Source organism: Halichoerus grypus, chromosome 1, assembly GCF_964656455.1.
Source record: "Halichoerus grypus chromosome 1, mHalGry1.hap1.1, whole genome shotgun sequence".
Classification (NCBI taxonomy): domain Eukaryota; kingdom Metazoa; phylum Chordata; class Mammalia; order Carnivora; family Phocidae; genus Halichoerus; species Halichoerus grypus.
Genome location: NC_135712.1, coordinates 23,057,218 through 23,074,311, shown reverse-complemented (window position 1 = coordinate 23,074,311; position 17,094 = coordinate 23,057,218). Strand labels below are relative to the sequence as shown.

At 32.8% G+C, this 17,094-nt stretch overlaps 1 protein-coding gene across 2 annotated transcripts in view; it reads left to right on the top strand.

Annotated features, from left to right (window-relative positions):
* Positions 1-17,094, top strand: part of NCAM2 (neural cell adhesion molecule 2) — a 511,417-nt gene that overhangs the window by 377,159 nt on the left and 117,164 nt on the right. For both annotated transcript variants that reach the window (XM_078056776.1, XM_078056832.1), the window contains exon 9: positions 7,334-7,484. In XM_078056776.1, the coding sequence (XP_077912902.1) occupies positions 7,334-7,484 (151 nt within the window). The remainder of the gene's footprint in view (positions 1-7,333; positions 7,485-17,094) is intronic.

The window sequence follows — 17,094 nt, the reverse complement described above, 5'->3', positions numbered from 1 at the left end:
GAGCAAATGCATTTGCCTTGTAGGCCTACAACCTTTCATATCCTTTTCCAGTTGCTTCTAGAACACCTAAATTCCTTCCTTTGTCTTTAATTTTTAACAGTTTTATTTACAAATAATTCATACAGGATGCAATTCACTCATTAAAATGTAAAATTAAATGTGTCTTAGTATATTTACAGAGCTGTGCAATCATCCACAGAATCAATTTTGAAATATTTTCATCATCTCAAAAAGAAATTCCTCCCTTCTTGGCCATCACTCCCAATCTCCTCACACCACCTGCCAGCCTTGGGCAACCACCGATACACTTCTGTATCCATAGATTTGTCTATTCTGGAAATTTCATATAAATGGAAGCAGTCAATATGTAGCCTTTGTTACTAGCTTTTTTCACTTAGCCTAATGTTTTCAAGGTTCATCCATATTGTAGCCTGTGTAAATATTTAATTTCTTTTTATTGTCATATAGTATTCCATTGTATGAATATATCACATTCTATTTATGCATGCATTAGTAGATGGACATTGTGATGCTTTAATTTTTTGGTTTTATTAATAATACTATTATGGATGTTCATGTATAAGGTTTTGTGTGGACATATATCTTTAATTCTCCTGCAAGTGTAATTGCTGAGTCATATAATAACTCTGTGTTTAACATTCTGGGTAACTGTCAGACTTTTTATCCAAAGCACCTGCTCCATTTTTCATTCTCACCTACCAGCAGTGCATGAAAGTGCCAATTTGCCTACAGCTCACCAACACTGTTGTCTGTCTTTTTGATTACAGCTAGCCCAGAGGGTGTGAAGTAGTATTGTGGTTTCAACTGACATTTTCATGGTAGCTAATGATGTTGAGCATCTTTTCATGTTCTTACTAGTCTTCCTTTGACTTTTGAGGCTCGTTACAGCAGCCTTGTCCCTCTCCAGCCACTTTATCTCTTACCACCCACTTTATATTGAATATTCCAGTTCTAGTGAGCTTCTTTTATCTTTTGAATGTGCCATTTTCCCCTTCTGGTTTAGGCCAGTGTAGTTCCCATTTCCTTCCTCCCTTTTTCTCCTTTTTGCTTGAGCAGAGCTGACTTCATGAATGTAATACGTGCACAGTTGCATAGAGCCCGACACTTGTAAGGGCCCTGTGTTTGCTTCAATGTATTGCTGTGGTTGCCTTGAAATTCACAATGAGTTTTGGACAAGAGACCCCACATTTCGTTTGGCAGTAGGTCCTGCAAATTATGTAGCCAGTCTGGTGCCTGGCTCATCATTATTACTTATCCTTCAGGTCTCAGTTTAAACAGAGATACCTACAAGACATTGTCCCCCATCTCCGTAGACTGTATTATGTGTGCTTCCCGAAGTTCATTTATACCAGCATGTATTATGATTTGTCATTTCTTTCCTCTAAGCCCTTTGGCCTATGAGACTTTGTCTTTCTGATCCATGGTTCTGTCCTCAGAAACCAACTTAGTGTGTATCACATAGCTTTGGTAAGATATGTAGTTCAACCACACAGTTATGGCTCAGGTGATGGGCCACAGAGGGAAAGTAATTCCGAATATGAACTCCAGGGCCAGACCGCCTCAACATCCAGTGCTATCATTTGTAAGCTGTGTGGAAGCCAGCTATTTAATGTTTCTGTTCCTCAATTTCCTCATCTTTTTTTTTTTTTTTTAAAGATTTTATCTATTTATTTGAGAGAGAGAGAGAAATAGTGAGAGAGAGCATGAGTGGGGGTGGGGGGAGAGGGAGAAAAAGGCTCCCCGCCGAGCCCAACATGGGGCTCGATCCCAGGACCCTGGGATCGTGACCAGAGCTGAAGACAGATGCTTAACCAACTGAGCCACCCAGGAGCCCCTCAATTTCCTCATCTTTAAAGTGGGGATAATATTAACGAACCATGAGAGACAATGGACTCTGAAAAACAAACTGAGCATTCTAGAGGGGAGGGGGGCAGGGAGATGGGTTAGCCTGGTGATGGGTATTAAAGACGGCACGTTCTGCATGGAGCACTGGGTGTTATACGCAAACAATGAATCATGGAACACTACATCAAAAACTAATGATGTAATGTATGGTGATTAACATAACATAATAATAAAAAATATAAAAAAAAATAAAGTGGGGATAATATTAGTCCAAATCTGTTAGTAGTATAACTGGGATTAATTGGGATTGAGTGAACTAATAAATGTAAAACATTTAAAATAGTGTCTAACTATCATTGTTACCTGCTATCAGTATTATATTCAGTTCCTATCTGTTGAATAAATTATTGACACTATATACAAAGAGAGGAAGAGGGCACTAGAATGTAGGGAAAAATTATGTAAGTTAAGAAATTACATTGTCCATATTACTCTTCCTTGCATGAATTTGTAATGCTAAGAAGAAGGGTAATTGTACAAAAGTTCAGTTTAGGTAATCAAAATAGGAAGAAAATTAAGAAGCTGGGAGCAAGCTCAGAGGAAAGAGAAATTAATGCTAAGAGTAAGTATAGGAATCTTATAAGGAAGGAAGAGAATCTTTCTGTTTAAAATTCTTTGCAGAAATTACTCAACTTAACACAATGTTAACACAATTTTGAGAGGTTAGTTTGGGTAAATTAATGCCAGTAACCTTTGGAAAGTATTTCCTTGTTTATATAATTAGCAGTTATGTTTTGACATTATCTCTAAGTATTTAAAGTTGCATTTAATTTACAGTCAATAGAGATATAATGCCATTACGAAAAGGCAACCAGAATGTGTAATAAAGGGGTGCATGTTTTCTGTATGTCTGTATTTGTCTGGGGTTCAGCATGCTGTCTTTGCTTGCCTGTCCAACATCAGGAGATCCCATGTGCCCTTACTCTCTTCTCTGTGCCTGCTGGCTTCTTTCAGGTCCTTCATATGCCTTCTGGGGGCACGGGCTTAGAATTCTCTCTACAAAACTGCTCCTCTTTCACTATTTTCAGTTCATAATCCACACCTCAGTTTATCAGGGAACATTCCTCTAACTCAACCCCACCCCTCCATTGACTCACCCATAAGATGAAACTTTGGTATTCCTACATGGTACTTTTCAGTTTACTTGTATGATTTTTTTTTTAATTAATATCTGCTGAACTTTAATTTCCCAAAGGGTAAAAATTGTTCAGTTTTGCCCAACATGTATCCCCAGTGCTTGGGTGCTTCTTGTAGAATAATTGCACAAGAAGACAATTGCTGAGTAATTAAGTGACATGATTCACCAATCTCCCAAAAGGCCAAAGAGGTCAATGACATCGGTATGAAGAAGAAAGATGGGGAATACTGTCACCTCAAATGTGTTATGTACTACAATTGGGTTCTAAACTTGACAATAAATGTCTAGTCGTGTAAGGTCACAAAAACAACCTATAAACCTGATACATTGTGTAATTTCAAATGTCCAACAATTAAAATTGACAACAAAATATTTGTGTTGGAACTAAACTCCAGAAGGTAGTTACCACATAGATATTTCATCAAGTGATTCTTGAAAGGACAGTAAACTCTGTAAATAACCATTTCTTTTCAGAAAATTCTATAAATAACCATTTTATAAAAATATTGAAACACTATTCAAATAAGCAGTTCTTAAGCTGACCTTCTGGAAAGGTAAAGAATATAACATTAAATCAATTTCAAAGAGTGCCTTTCTATAAAGGATTGGAATAATAATGTATAGTCAAGCACTTTACTCTCTAATCATCTTACTTAATGCAGTGATAGAACCTGAAAATACTAGATGGACAGCTAATATGCCCATTAACCTGTCTCAATCAAATATCAGATGTCTTAAGTGAATCTTTGGTAGGTGGTGAATCAAAGCCAAGATATAAATTAATTTTCTTTCAGAAATGTGTAATACCTTTTTGTAGCACAAAGAGAAAGATGTCTTTTGAAATGTCAGATATGAGAAGGAATGACTTTGGTCTTCTAGTGTAAGTATTTGAGACAAATGAATATTGTAATTATTATAGAGCCAATGTCAAGTCTGAAAATGACTTATGATTTCCCAGGGAATCACACACCTTCTCAAAGAAATTCTGTTCTTCCAGAATTTCTGTTAATAATTCCAGATACATTGAAAATAACTTTTCAATTCCAACATCTTTACTAATATCATACTAATTTTACAGACACCAATAGCTTTTTGTAAGTCAAAAACCATATCATTTACAACATGTAATACCATGAGGACTTGTTTACTTTCAAAGGAGCTATATTTGCCTTTCAATTCTGTGAAAGAACAATATTTTTCCTAATAGAAAAATGAAGAATTTGTTTTGTATCATTAATAAGGTATTTTATGCCATTAATAAAGATACTAAATGCAAGTTTTCAACTCATAGTAAATAATAGCTAGAGGAATACTTTTCCTTTTCTCAACTACATCTCAATTTCACTATAACTCAATTTGCTTTAAAGATATTAGAATATAATGGTTCTGTCCTTGGTACTAGTCCAGGTGACTTTAACATAAAGTACCATAAAAATAAAAATGTTCTCACATTTGTTCAACTATAATATCACCCTACAGGATGAATTCTGAAGTTCCAATAAGATTAGAAAAAGTAGTGTATCCTAAGAAAAGCACAAAGTAGTACATTTAATAATTATATAAAATAGTCAATTTATTTTGAATATAAATTGATATTTTCCCAAGAAATTAAAGGAATGATGAGAGAATCCTGCCATGTAAATATGGAAGGGGTAAGGGGGGAAAGGTTGAGACAGGGCTGTGTAGGGTGCTTATGGAAATGACAGTAATTCAGATTAATTGGAAGCCAAATTAATGGTATCCAAATTGTAAAGTGTGCTTAGACAGAAAAACGATGTCTTAGAAAGGCAATGTCAGATGAAAGTCCTTAAATGTCAGGCTGAGACATTGGGAGTTTATTCGGACATCAGTACAATGTTATTCATGATTATAGAGCACAGGGGATATGAAACCTTCATGAAGTTGTTATGAGAATTAAGTTTGCTTTTTAAAAAACTTATTCTTAGCTACATAAGAAATAATTTCTGCATCTGCAATGAGACTTTGCTAGAGAAACATAAGAAATAACATAATGCTGACAGCTTTTGCAGAGTCAGGGAATCTTTTTTGGTTACATTCACCCTAAGTGTGATTCTTGTTCTCTCTGAAATCCAGAGAAGCCCATTAGTGTTCTTCCAACTCAACAGCATGACTAAGATTGCAAATAGGTGAAGCAGAGAGCAGATAGGTCCATGGAAATACAGTTACTAAACATCGAAAATGATAATGTTGAACAAGATGATAAAACTGAGATTTATCATCATTTAAAATATCAATAGATAAAGGTTCAGAAACTGATCTAAGACTGAAGACATGGTCTAGCACAGGCATGAGAAATAATTAGTACCATTCATGGAAGGGAAGACCGCAGGAGAAGAGCAGGTTATACTGGGTGAGGGAGTGATATGTTCAGATCTGCGCATGCTGGTTTGAGAAACCTATCAAATGGGCATGCCCCGAAAGAGACAAAGCTGGTTCCGTAGCTCTCCAGGCAAAGCGGGTTCCTGCCTGGAGAAAGAGTGACTAGAGATCGCAACTGCTAATATGGGAGGGGATGAGAGTGTCTAAGCAGAGTGCATTGGGTGCGTCCAGGACAGAAGCCAGAGGCCTCCAGGGAGAGAGGAAGCTGCAACCCAGACTAAAAAGTAGTCAGATAACACAGGAGAGTGTGGGTGTCCTGAAAGCCAAGGGAAATCTGCGCTTAAGGAAGGAAGGGTAGTTCAATAGGGGCCAAGGATAGATAGAGGTACAATAAAATAAGGAACTAATACCCATTTAGTTATCAAAAAGTAGTTAATTTGTATAACAAATTGGCCATTCTGCTTTTGAGTTTACTTATTCTAATTTTAACTTCTGTGAGTTTCTGCATTTTTTTCTTTCCTCTCAAGTAAGTGATTGGGTTGGCAGCCGAGCATCTTAAATATTGGCAGAAGAGAATGCCTTCTGCTTGAAAGCCTCACCTTACTATTTTTTAGCAATACTTGAGAGTTGGGGAACATATTTTTGGCCTGATCTGGGTTGCATAATACATTCCCAGCATGTTTTTGTTTCTTTGTTTTTGAAGAACATTTTTACGATAATGATAGTAAATGAATTATGAGTGACTGATATGGTTGTATAGTAATTGCCTGCCCGTATAAAACTAGAAGACAAAAGAGTGATCATATTGTATCTCAGTCAACTTCATGTTTGAAAAAGAGCTTTAAAATAGTCTGTTGATATTAATAAAAGAAAATAAACAAGTTTTAATAATACAAAGTACATGTATTGAAATTTATTTGAATTTCAGTTATATAGAAAATTAAACAACCATTATATTATTACATAATAACTTACATATTTCAAAATAAATGTGTGGTATGAAGTTTTTATTGAGGCACGAAAACCTAAAATATTGAAAATAATCAATTCAATAATAGTAAAGTACATGTTACAAATTAATTATAAAATGCCAAATTTCACTATATTTCCTGATTGTACAAAGTAAAATTCAGTAAATAAACTGTCTTTGTTTTAATATGTGTGCTATAAAGGTATTTAAGTGATTTAAGAAAACAATTGTAGGTATACCAATTAGGTTGCACACAAGAATTCTTATTTGAAATGTAATCTATAGGCTATTGGATTATGAGCAATTCCTTGATTTGCATCAATATTCATCAAATATGTGATTAATCTTTTCCATGTTGTTTCCATTGACTTTCTAAGAATGACTTAAATAGTGCTGTTTTTAATAATTTATCTGTTATGAGTAATGTACTAAATAGGTTTAGGAACAGTGCTGTTTCATTCATTCAAAAATAACTATAAATTCTTATTAAAGGCTTTAATTCTCAGACATCTTGATACATTATCTATACATGGTGAAATAGGAAACTAAAGTGAAGGAGGAATATCATTTTCTGGTGGGTTTCAGCCAGAATTGAACAGGCATTGTTGTTCTGTTATGTTTGCAAGGAGCATAATTGGAAGCCAACAAAGCCCTTCCTAGAAGAACAAGCAAGCTTTTTAAAAAGCACAGAGTGCACTAAATAAAAGAGGTTGATAAAACATGTGTTGAAGTTTTTACTACATGTTAGTGTCCCTGTAAGCAAGTGGGCAGGTACAATGGAAAAGCCGAAAACAGTAAGTCATAAATACAGAAACATTGCTTTCAAAAAAAGAAAAAAAAAGTAATGCAGTTAAGACTTTATTTTCATTTATCATATATGTGATAAACACCCTATGTTTGGTCATCATTTGCATGAAACAAGCGTAAAATCTTTCTTTTTCCTGAATCGATGTAAACAGAGCCCAGACGGCCGTATCGAAGTCAAAGGGCATCATGGAAGCTCATCACTGCATATTAAAGATGTGAAGTTGTCAGATTCAGGGAGATATGACTGTGAAGCTGCGAGTAGGATTGGAGGGCACCAAAAGAGCATGTACCTTGATATTGAATGTAAGTTATTTTTCTTTCGTATGTTTATTAAAACAATTTTGTCTGCTTTGGAAAATACGAATTTTGGTAGGATCTTCAAAATACCTCTGAAGTTCATGATTCGGTATTTGACTCATAGCTCTAGAACTAATGTAGCCATTCAGAGTCAGTTATTAGAGACATCTAGTGGATGTTATAGGGCATTTCACAGTGCTATTTGATGGTTTTGATACTAATTCTGAAAATTGTGATTTTCTTTTTTTGCAGTGTGTTTAACCCAAACACAATATAAATTGAATTGTATTAGTTATCAGTAATTGGTTAGTATCTCCTTAAGAGTTTTTCTGTTGATTTATAATATTAATGGTCCTGTGTTTCACCTGTGTAGTTATTTTGTTGAATTATTTTACATCCTCATAAGATATAAAATAGTATTTTTAAGATGATTTAATATATCAGCATTCATATTTTATCAGAATAATGCTTATTGTCTGTTAAGAGGAATTATGACAAGGAGATGTGAGATTGGTGGAATATGAGGACTAATGTACATGCACAATCCACCTTACATCATTCAGTGAGATTTTAGAATAATTTCATATGTATGTTCATAAAAAGGAAGAAATTTAATATTATTTTCAATAAATATTCAAGAATCATCAATGTTGGAGATTCTCTGATGTTCAAGAAGACATAACTGTCATAGTAGGAGTGTATAAGGTGCTCTTATTGACAAAACATTTCTATTGGAGAATTTCTAGTACATTAATATTGATAGAATGTAGTGATAACTATGAAATAAGATGTATTTTCTTGTTGAAAATGTCTTTAGAAAGCAAATATTTCCTCAAGAACAGACACAAATAATCCATATTATTTTACCTATTCATAAGTGTCCTTGTTAAGAAATTCATGGAAAGGCCAATTAAACAATTATAAAAAAAATTGTGAAGGATATTAAATAATTATTTCACAAATTACAGATTTCATTTGCTAAAGTTAGAGAACTTCCAAGAAAGTTGTTTTATTGCCATCATACATCTTAAAAAAAAAACAAAGAAACAAAAAATGCTATGATATTATTCAGGGCATACAGAGGAAGAAGTGATGCTAATAATTTATTTAGCTTTTTTTTCATAATACTGTTTTCTACTATCTTCCCATTATTTTATATATACATATTAATATGTTACATATTAATATATATACATTTCTTTTTCAAGTCAACATTAGTAGCAAATTATAAATATTTCTCAAACTTTCAACATGCTTGCTTATATTTTATAATTCAAAATATGTATTTTAATCCAAAATTTACTTTGTTATTTTTTTCCTTTTCTTTAATGTGGACCTACATGAGCAAAAATTTAAGGGTGACAAAACATGATTTATATTAGAGCTGCCCAACCAGTTTGGAGGGAAGTTCATAGAATACTCCCAGCCTTTTCTCACTGTGCTAAAAAAGTGGTAGGAATCATATTCTCTTAATAAAACTTAGGGCTTTTTTTTTCTTCGCATTTTTAAATATTTAAAAGCTTATTTGACATATCATAGAATTATTACGAAATCACTGCTGTAAGTACTCAGAAAAGTGGAGCTCATGAGAAATGAGCATTGTCGTTGTTTCTAAAACACAGTAAGGCAGACTGGGTCATACAGGCAAAATTAGGTTACTGTACCAGTGCTAGGATTGGTGCTAATTAGTTGTGTGACCTGCATCCCTGGGACCTCAGTTTCCATATATGTAAATTAAGAAGGCTGAAGGAAGAAATTCTTGGGGCTTCATCATACTTAACCATTTAAAAATGCTTTTACTCAAGCATAGCCACATCCTTCAAAGGTGTCCTAAAACTTCTAAATTGCCCTCCATGGACGCCTACCTAAGTTTTCATTATGAAATAAATGAAAAGCTAAATTAAGATCTATAATTTCTGTGTCTGTGTTTTAAAACCTCATTGAAAAGAATTCTAAAAAGCCATACTAGATCAAACCTAGGGTCTTTTCATTGAGCTGTTTAAGATTTAGAATCGGTACTGAGTGATTGTGGACCCAAAATGAATACAACAGAGCCCATGCTTTATTAGAACACTGGAATAACAATGATTTAAATCAACCTCAACTTGAATTCAGATATCAAAGTGATAGATGGAGAATAATATCAGTATAATGTGAAATGCTGATATAAAATGATGTGAGATTTTTAGATATTAGTGATTTCACCTAGGTAAAAAATAATGGGGTAAACACGTGATTGTATGTTGCAGTACAAATTGCATGTTCTTGTGATCTTTTAATATATGAATACTTTAATACAAAAAAAATACTTAAGGCACTGTGTTTTTCAAGGACTGATATAACAAAGTACAAGTTGCTTTTGATCACAGAGGTATTTCCCCTTTGCTTTAAAGGTTTAGACATTGGGGTGCCTGGGTGGCTCAGATGGTTAAGTGTCTGCCTTCGGCTCAGGTCATGATCTCAGGGTCTTGGGATCGAGCCCTGCGTCAGGCTCCCTACTCAGCGGGAGGCCTGCTTCTCTCTCTCTCCCTCTACTACTCCTCCCTGCTTGTACTCTCTCACTTTCTCTGTCGAATAAATAAATAAAATCTTTAAAAAAAAATAAAATAAAATAAAGGTTTAGACATTGGTCAGCCTGTTTAATTTTCTGAAGTAAATGGTTAGAATAAAGCTCACAAGCAAATTATATAGTATCTCTTATTTAGGAAGGTTTATAAAAAACAACTTGCTTTGTAAAAGAATGTTTTGAAAATTCTTTGAACATTCCTTGAGATTGTTGTTTCTTGTTGATTAGAAGCTGGCTAGGTAAAAGTATTTTAAAAGTAATAAAATAGTTTTTTTTCAACTATTAAACCATTGTTTTAAGAATAATTTTTGTTTTTTATTGATAGCTTTTAGAACATGTGATCAATTTTTCCTTTTTTAAAAATTTAACTTTATTCTTCTTTAGTAGAAATAATTAGAAAAATAAATATCCCCTGTTGTCAACCTTATTGAAATATGGCTGGACCATAGTACAATGCCAATATATAAAGGGCAAATGTGATCAATTTTGACATATGGATGTGCCCGCAAATCTATCACAATCATCTAAACAAACATTTACATCACCCCCAAGAATTTTCTCAAGCTCCTTTGTAATGCATTTATTCTTTCACTCTCCTCCTCAGGCAATTTTTAGTCTACTTTCTATCACTATAATTTAGTTGTACTTCCAAAACTTTATATATATGGAATCATGCATTACTTTAATTTTAATTTTTTGCTAAGCACTTTCAGTCAACACACATTGATATGTTGAATATGAATCAAAAATTTATAATGTTTTCCTGTCTTTGCATTCTGTGGATAAAATAGTTTGTTTATTTAGTCACCTGTTGATGGGCATTTGGTTGTTGTCAGTTTGGGGCTATTACGAAACGCCTTTGTGAACATTTTGAACATTGTATGGAGATAGTTGTTCTTTTTTTCTGGAATAAATATGTTTCTTTGAAGAGCAAGAGATTTTAATTTTGCTCAAGTCCACCTTATCAAACTGGATGCATATATGATATTGTTCATGTTCCATCTAAGAAATCATTACCTAACCTAAGGCCACAAAGATTTATGTCTAGGCTTTCTTTTTATTTTATTTTATTTTATTTTATTTTACTTTATTTTTTTTAAAGATTTTATTTATTTGTGTAAGAGAGAGAGCACAAGTAGTGGGGAGGGGCATAGGGAGAGGGAGAAGCAGACTCCCCTCTGAGCAGGGAGCCTGACGTGGGGCTGGATCCCAGGACCCCAGGGATCATAACCTGAGCCTAAAGGCAGACAGAACCAACTGAGCTATCCAGGCACCTCTAGGCTTTCTTTTTAATGTTTTGTTGATTTAGATTTTGCATTAAAGTCTATGATCTATTTTGGATTCATTTTTGTGGAGTCGATATATATTATTTTTCATACATCTATCAAAATAACTCAGCACTATTTTCTAAAAGACTTTCTTTTTTCTAATCAAGGATTTGCCAATATTGTTGATATTTACCAAATACTAGCTTTGGGCTTTGTTAATTTACATTCTTTATATATAAATCTGTTTTATAATTTGTTGATTTCCATTTTATTTTCATTATTTCCATTCTATATATTTTGGACTTGCTTTGATCTTTGGTTATAGGTTCTTGAAGTGAAATATTAAGTCATTTACTTTAGATGTTTCTTATTTTCTAATATAACCATATAAAACTCTAAATTTCCCACTAAACAATACTTCAGTGCAACCCCAAAATTATGATATGTTGTATTTTTGTTGTCATTCAAATGGTTGAAAATATTTTCTAATTTTTCTCATGATTTCATCATTGGTCCATAGTTATTTGTAAGGATTTAATCTCCAGATATTTAATGTTTTCCTAGATATTTTGCTGTTATTTATTTCTAATATAATTTAGTTTTGCTCAAAAATACCCCATTGTGTGATTTTTTATTCTTTTTTATTTATTGAGATGCATGTCCCAGCATCTGATCTATCTCAGTAACTACACAGTGTGTATGAGAAGCAGGTGTATTCTGCAGTCATAGAATGCTGTGTTCTATAAATATCAGTTAGATAGAGGGAGGTGACAGTGTTGTTTAAATCTTCTGTCTTTACTTTTTTTGTATAGCTGTTTTATCAGAGTGAGAGGTGTTAAAACCCTCTACCATGATTGTGAACATTTCTCTCTCACTTTAATCCTGTTGACTTTTGCATCATATATCTTTAGGCTCAGGAGGCCATGGACATTTATAGCTTGTATGTTGTATTAGTTTTCTATTTCTGCTAAAACCAGTGACAACAAATTTAATTGCTGGAAACAACATAAATACGTTATCTTTCAGTTCTGAAGGTCAGAGGTTCAAAATGATTTTCACTGGAATGAAATGTCAGGAGGGCTGTGTTCCTTTGTGGAGGCTCTAGGGGAGATTGTTTTCTGTCCGTTTCAGCTTCTAGAATCTGCCCACATTTTTTGGCTCTTGGTCCTCTTCCATCTTTAAAACCAGCAAAGGCAGATGGAGTCTCTCTCACATCACCCCACTCTAATTCTGCTACTTTTCTCACATCTTCTCTGTCTCTGACTTTTCATTACATGAGATAATTGGATACATTGGATACATTGTATCCATAGATTGGATAATCCAAGATATTCTTCTCAACTCAACATCTTTAACTTCATCACAGATGCAAAGTTCCTTTTGCCATGTAAAATAACATGCTTACAGGTTCTAGACATTATGATGTGAATATCTTTGGTGCTGGGGGGGAGGTCATTGCTCTCTCTCCCACATATGTCTTCCTCATGAATTATTTTTTATTTTCTCCACTAATCATTTGCCTTAATATATTTTATATAATATTCAGATAACTACTCATACCTCCCTATGCTTACTGTTTATACACCCTTTTTCATTTATTTACTTTCCACCTAGCTATATTTTTATGTGAAATTAAATTGTGTCTATTTAGGCAGCATATGACAGAATATTGCTTTTTTATTTATTCTGTCAATCTCTAACTTAAAATTAAAAGTGTTTGAAGTAGGGATCAGCAATAAATGGGCCAGGTAATAAATATTTTAAATTTTCCTTATATGATCTCTGTCATCTACAAACTATCTTAAAGTCTCGTGCATTGCTCTCTTACAAACGATTAAAAATGTAAAATCCATTCTTAACTGTAAGCATACATATAAGAGGTCCTTGGACTATATTTTTGTCCATAGTTCATAGGCTAGAATATTAAACTGAATGGTGTTATTGATATAGTCTCATTCAGGTATAAAATTTTGTTTTCTGCTTTTTTCCCTCTTTTTTTTTTTATGTTCTGTTTGATTTTTCTGCATTATTTTGAATTATGTGAGATTTTAATGATTTATTTTAATTTGTATGTTGGCAATATGTTTTTGGTATTGTTTTGCTCAAGTGATTCTATAGGAATTATAATACACAAACCTAACATTTCACAGTCTTATATAGAGTTAATATTTTGATACCTTATATTAAGTAGAGAAACTTCGCAACTATATAGATCCCTTTACACCTGCCCCACCGCTGATCTTTCTATTGTTGATTTCATATATATTACATCTACATTCATTGAAATCTCACCAGAAATTATGGTAAATTGTGTATTGAAGAGTCATACATATTTTTAGGAACTGAAGAGATAATATTTTAATTTACTTATCCATTTACCATTTATTTCACTCTTTCTTCATCCCTAAAGATCCAATTTCTTTTTGATATTATAGACCTTTTATTCCACCATCTCCTTTCTGCTCCTAAGCCCAATCAGTGAGTTTTTTGTTTTAAGATACTAATTTTTTTTCCTGAATTTCTAATTTTGTTCTGTTTTATATGTTTTGTTTCTCTGCTGACTTTTTTTATTCTTACTCATTTTATCTATGCTCTCCTTTATCTCATGGAGCATAGTTAGAATAACCGCTCCAAAATCTATAAATCTAAAATCTGATAGAATCAACATCTGAGTCATCTTGGAATGCATTTGTTGATTGTCTTTTCTCTTTAGAATTGATCATATTCTTCTGGTTCATTGGATGTCAAGAAATGTTGGTATGAGTCCTGGATACTATAAATATTATGTTGTGCAGACTCTAAGACTTTTGACAAACATCTGGAAAAAGTGTATTAAGTAGATGTTCACTTCTAAATTCTTTGTTGCCTACTATGAGTGGTGACTCAAATCTCAATTAACTTCTTAAAGCCTTTGTTATGCAAGTTTGTGCCTGTCCCATGTATTCAAAGCTCAGGACTTAGGCTGATTTCTGTGATTTATATGAAGAATTCTGGCATCTCCTTCTATGATCCCTATTTGGGATTGCCCCCTTCCTATTCATCTTGTATTGGCTTCTTCCAAGGAACTGTTGTACTTCTGGATATATTTTAGCTCTAGTATCACGGTGAAGCACCTCAACTATGGCCTGCCCTCTAGAAAAAGTCATGAGAGAGAAAAAGAAGTGGGACACCAATTTTAATTCCCTTCCACAATCTCCTGATTTTATTTACTCTACAGAAGGCTTAAGTAGTGACTTTTGCTATTGTTTTGTATTTTTGTTTAATTTGTGTCATCTCTAGAGCTTTTAATCATTACCAATAGGGGAGATGGACAAATCACAAGTTTATACTGCCATTATGGAAGCAGAAATTTCTATATATTCTATTCTTCATACAAACTTAAATCATAAAAATATTTGGTTTCCCTAGTCTCTGGAATCGAGATACGAATGTTTTAATTTCAGTTTTTTGGAGTTTTTAGTATATTTCTGCCTTTTATTTTTTTTTCAAATTTCTTATTTTTGTTTTTATTTTTTATAAATCATATATTCTCAAATAAAGCATTACACCAATCAAAGATTATTTAAAATGCAAAGTCCTAAAAAGAAGTTAAGTTTCTTTTTTCCCTTTCAGTAAATCAGTCTTCTGTGCAATTTCATTTATCTCTACACAGACCTTAATTATCCTGAAAAGTGTATTAAGTTCTCCATATGTAAATCATTTCAGATTTTATTTTTTTTTATTTTTTATTTTTTTAAAGATTTTTATTTTTTGACAGAGAGAGAGACAGCGAGAGAGGGAACACAAGCAGGGGGAGTGGGAGAGGGAGAAGCAGGCTTCCCGCTGAGCAGGGAGCCCAACGCGGGGCTAGATTCCAGGATCCTGGGATCATGACCTGAGCTGAAGGCAGATGCTAAACGACTGAGCCACCCAGGCGCGCCTCATTTCAGATTTTAAATTAAGAGACAGGATAGCTTTAGCTGAGGTTTAGAATTAGATATTCAAAGTTTTTAATGGCATCCTTCAGCTATAGAGAGATAATTCTGATAAAGGCTAAATTTTATGTACAAGAAAAGAAAATGTCTTATATTTTAAGATGAATAAACACATTTAATTGTGCATTCCATTGACATTTTTCCTTCTTTTTTTTTTTTTTTTAAATCTCCAACTGAAAGGAGTTTTTCCTGTGGTTCTAACCTACACACGGATGCTATATATAAGATGTTTCCTCTTGTTTTCTCCTCATGATGAATATGATTTAAATAGCCGTTACAAATTATTTGTAAGTCTCTAGAAGTCTAGCTTCCTCTTTGATTAATCCAAATTTTTATGGTATTTCTTCATATACCTTAAAGAGAATTCTTTATTTTTTACAATTAAAATTACTCATGAATTCCAGGACAATACAAAATATGTTGGGAGCCTAGCCCACTTTTCCAACTTTATACTACATTTAAGAATAAATTCTAGCTTTAGCATGATAAAATTTTGCCCATCCATGTGCCTAACCTCTTCTCTGTGATATGTTTATGAGATTATTACCTTATGGATAATATAATTTATTAAAATTGAATATAAAAATGCTTAAAGTTGATGAAAAAGATGGTGGAAAATTCATTTATGCTAAGTTATGTAAATATGCTGGTGAGAGATGAATTTTACTTAAATAGAAATTAAGATAATTATTAACCTTAATTTCATTAATTGCTAAAGTTCAGATTTTATTCTTGTGATAGAAATAGAGGAAATGGCACAATGGTATCATTTGTCTACAGTGAGCATTATTTTGGGGTAGCGTTAAATGATCATTCAGAATATGTAACCATGGTCATCATTTAAAATTTAGTCAGCCTGCTCTTCTCTTTCAATTATTTTCCTTGTAAATTAGAGTAATTTTATTATGAAATTTGGAACTTTTCAATTATTTTCTTTGTAGAGTAATTTTATTATGAATTTGGAACTTTTTTTTTTACATTTATGATACCACCATTGTAATAAAAAATCTTATATTCCTTCATATAAAGAATAGTAGAAATTTTGATTAGATATTGCACCAATAATAAGTACTGAAGCTATCTAATAAGCTTATTTCTTGGTAATTAAAGCCTGTGTTGTTATAAGATAGGATGTTTTATTTAGCAGCTAATTTATAATACCATTGAAACTTTTAGAACCTGATACGCAATGCTATGAGAAGTTATTTTTGTAAATAAATATTTACAAGTTAGAAATGGTAAGAATATTTTTATTCTGCATCTTTAAATCAAAAACAGTGGAGGAACTATGAAAACCACAGACGAATTACACAATATCATAAAACACTGACCAGAACAATCTTCACTGCCTAACTCAAGCAGCTACAGTCTCTTATTTCTAAAAAGGAGTGAAAAAGAATCAAGCCATTTATAATTGATACCAACCATATTTACTGTAATAGCACTAAAGTTAAGGTGTTTAGATTAAACCCCCTTTTTTTAAAATTCAAAACCTCTTTTATGTTTCATCTGAAACAGATTTCTTGGCTTCCTGACAGTTTATTTTCAACATTTCAAAGGCATTACCCTTACTAAGAAACATAGGTTGACCTAAAGTTCCAATTTATAAAACAAAGGAGATAACAGGCATGTGATATGTGGTTTAATGCAATAAACACCGATTACATAGTACCTTTGATTAAAATTAGAATATCATTAAGTATTGTGACAATCTACTCATTGCATATTACCTGTTAATTAGACTTAATTATTTTATGTGAGAAATTTAATTTAACAGTTACATGATAACAATGCATGTTAAGAAATAT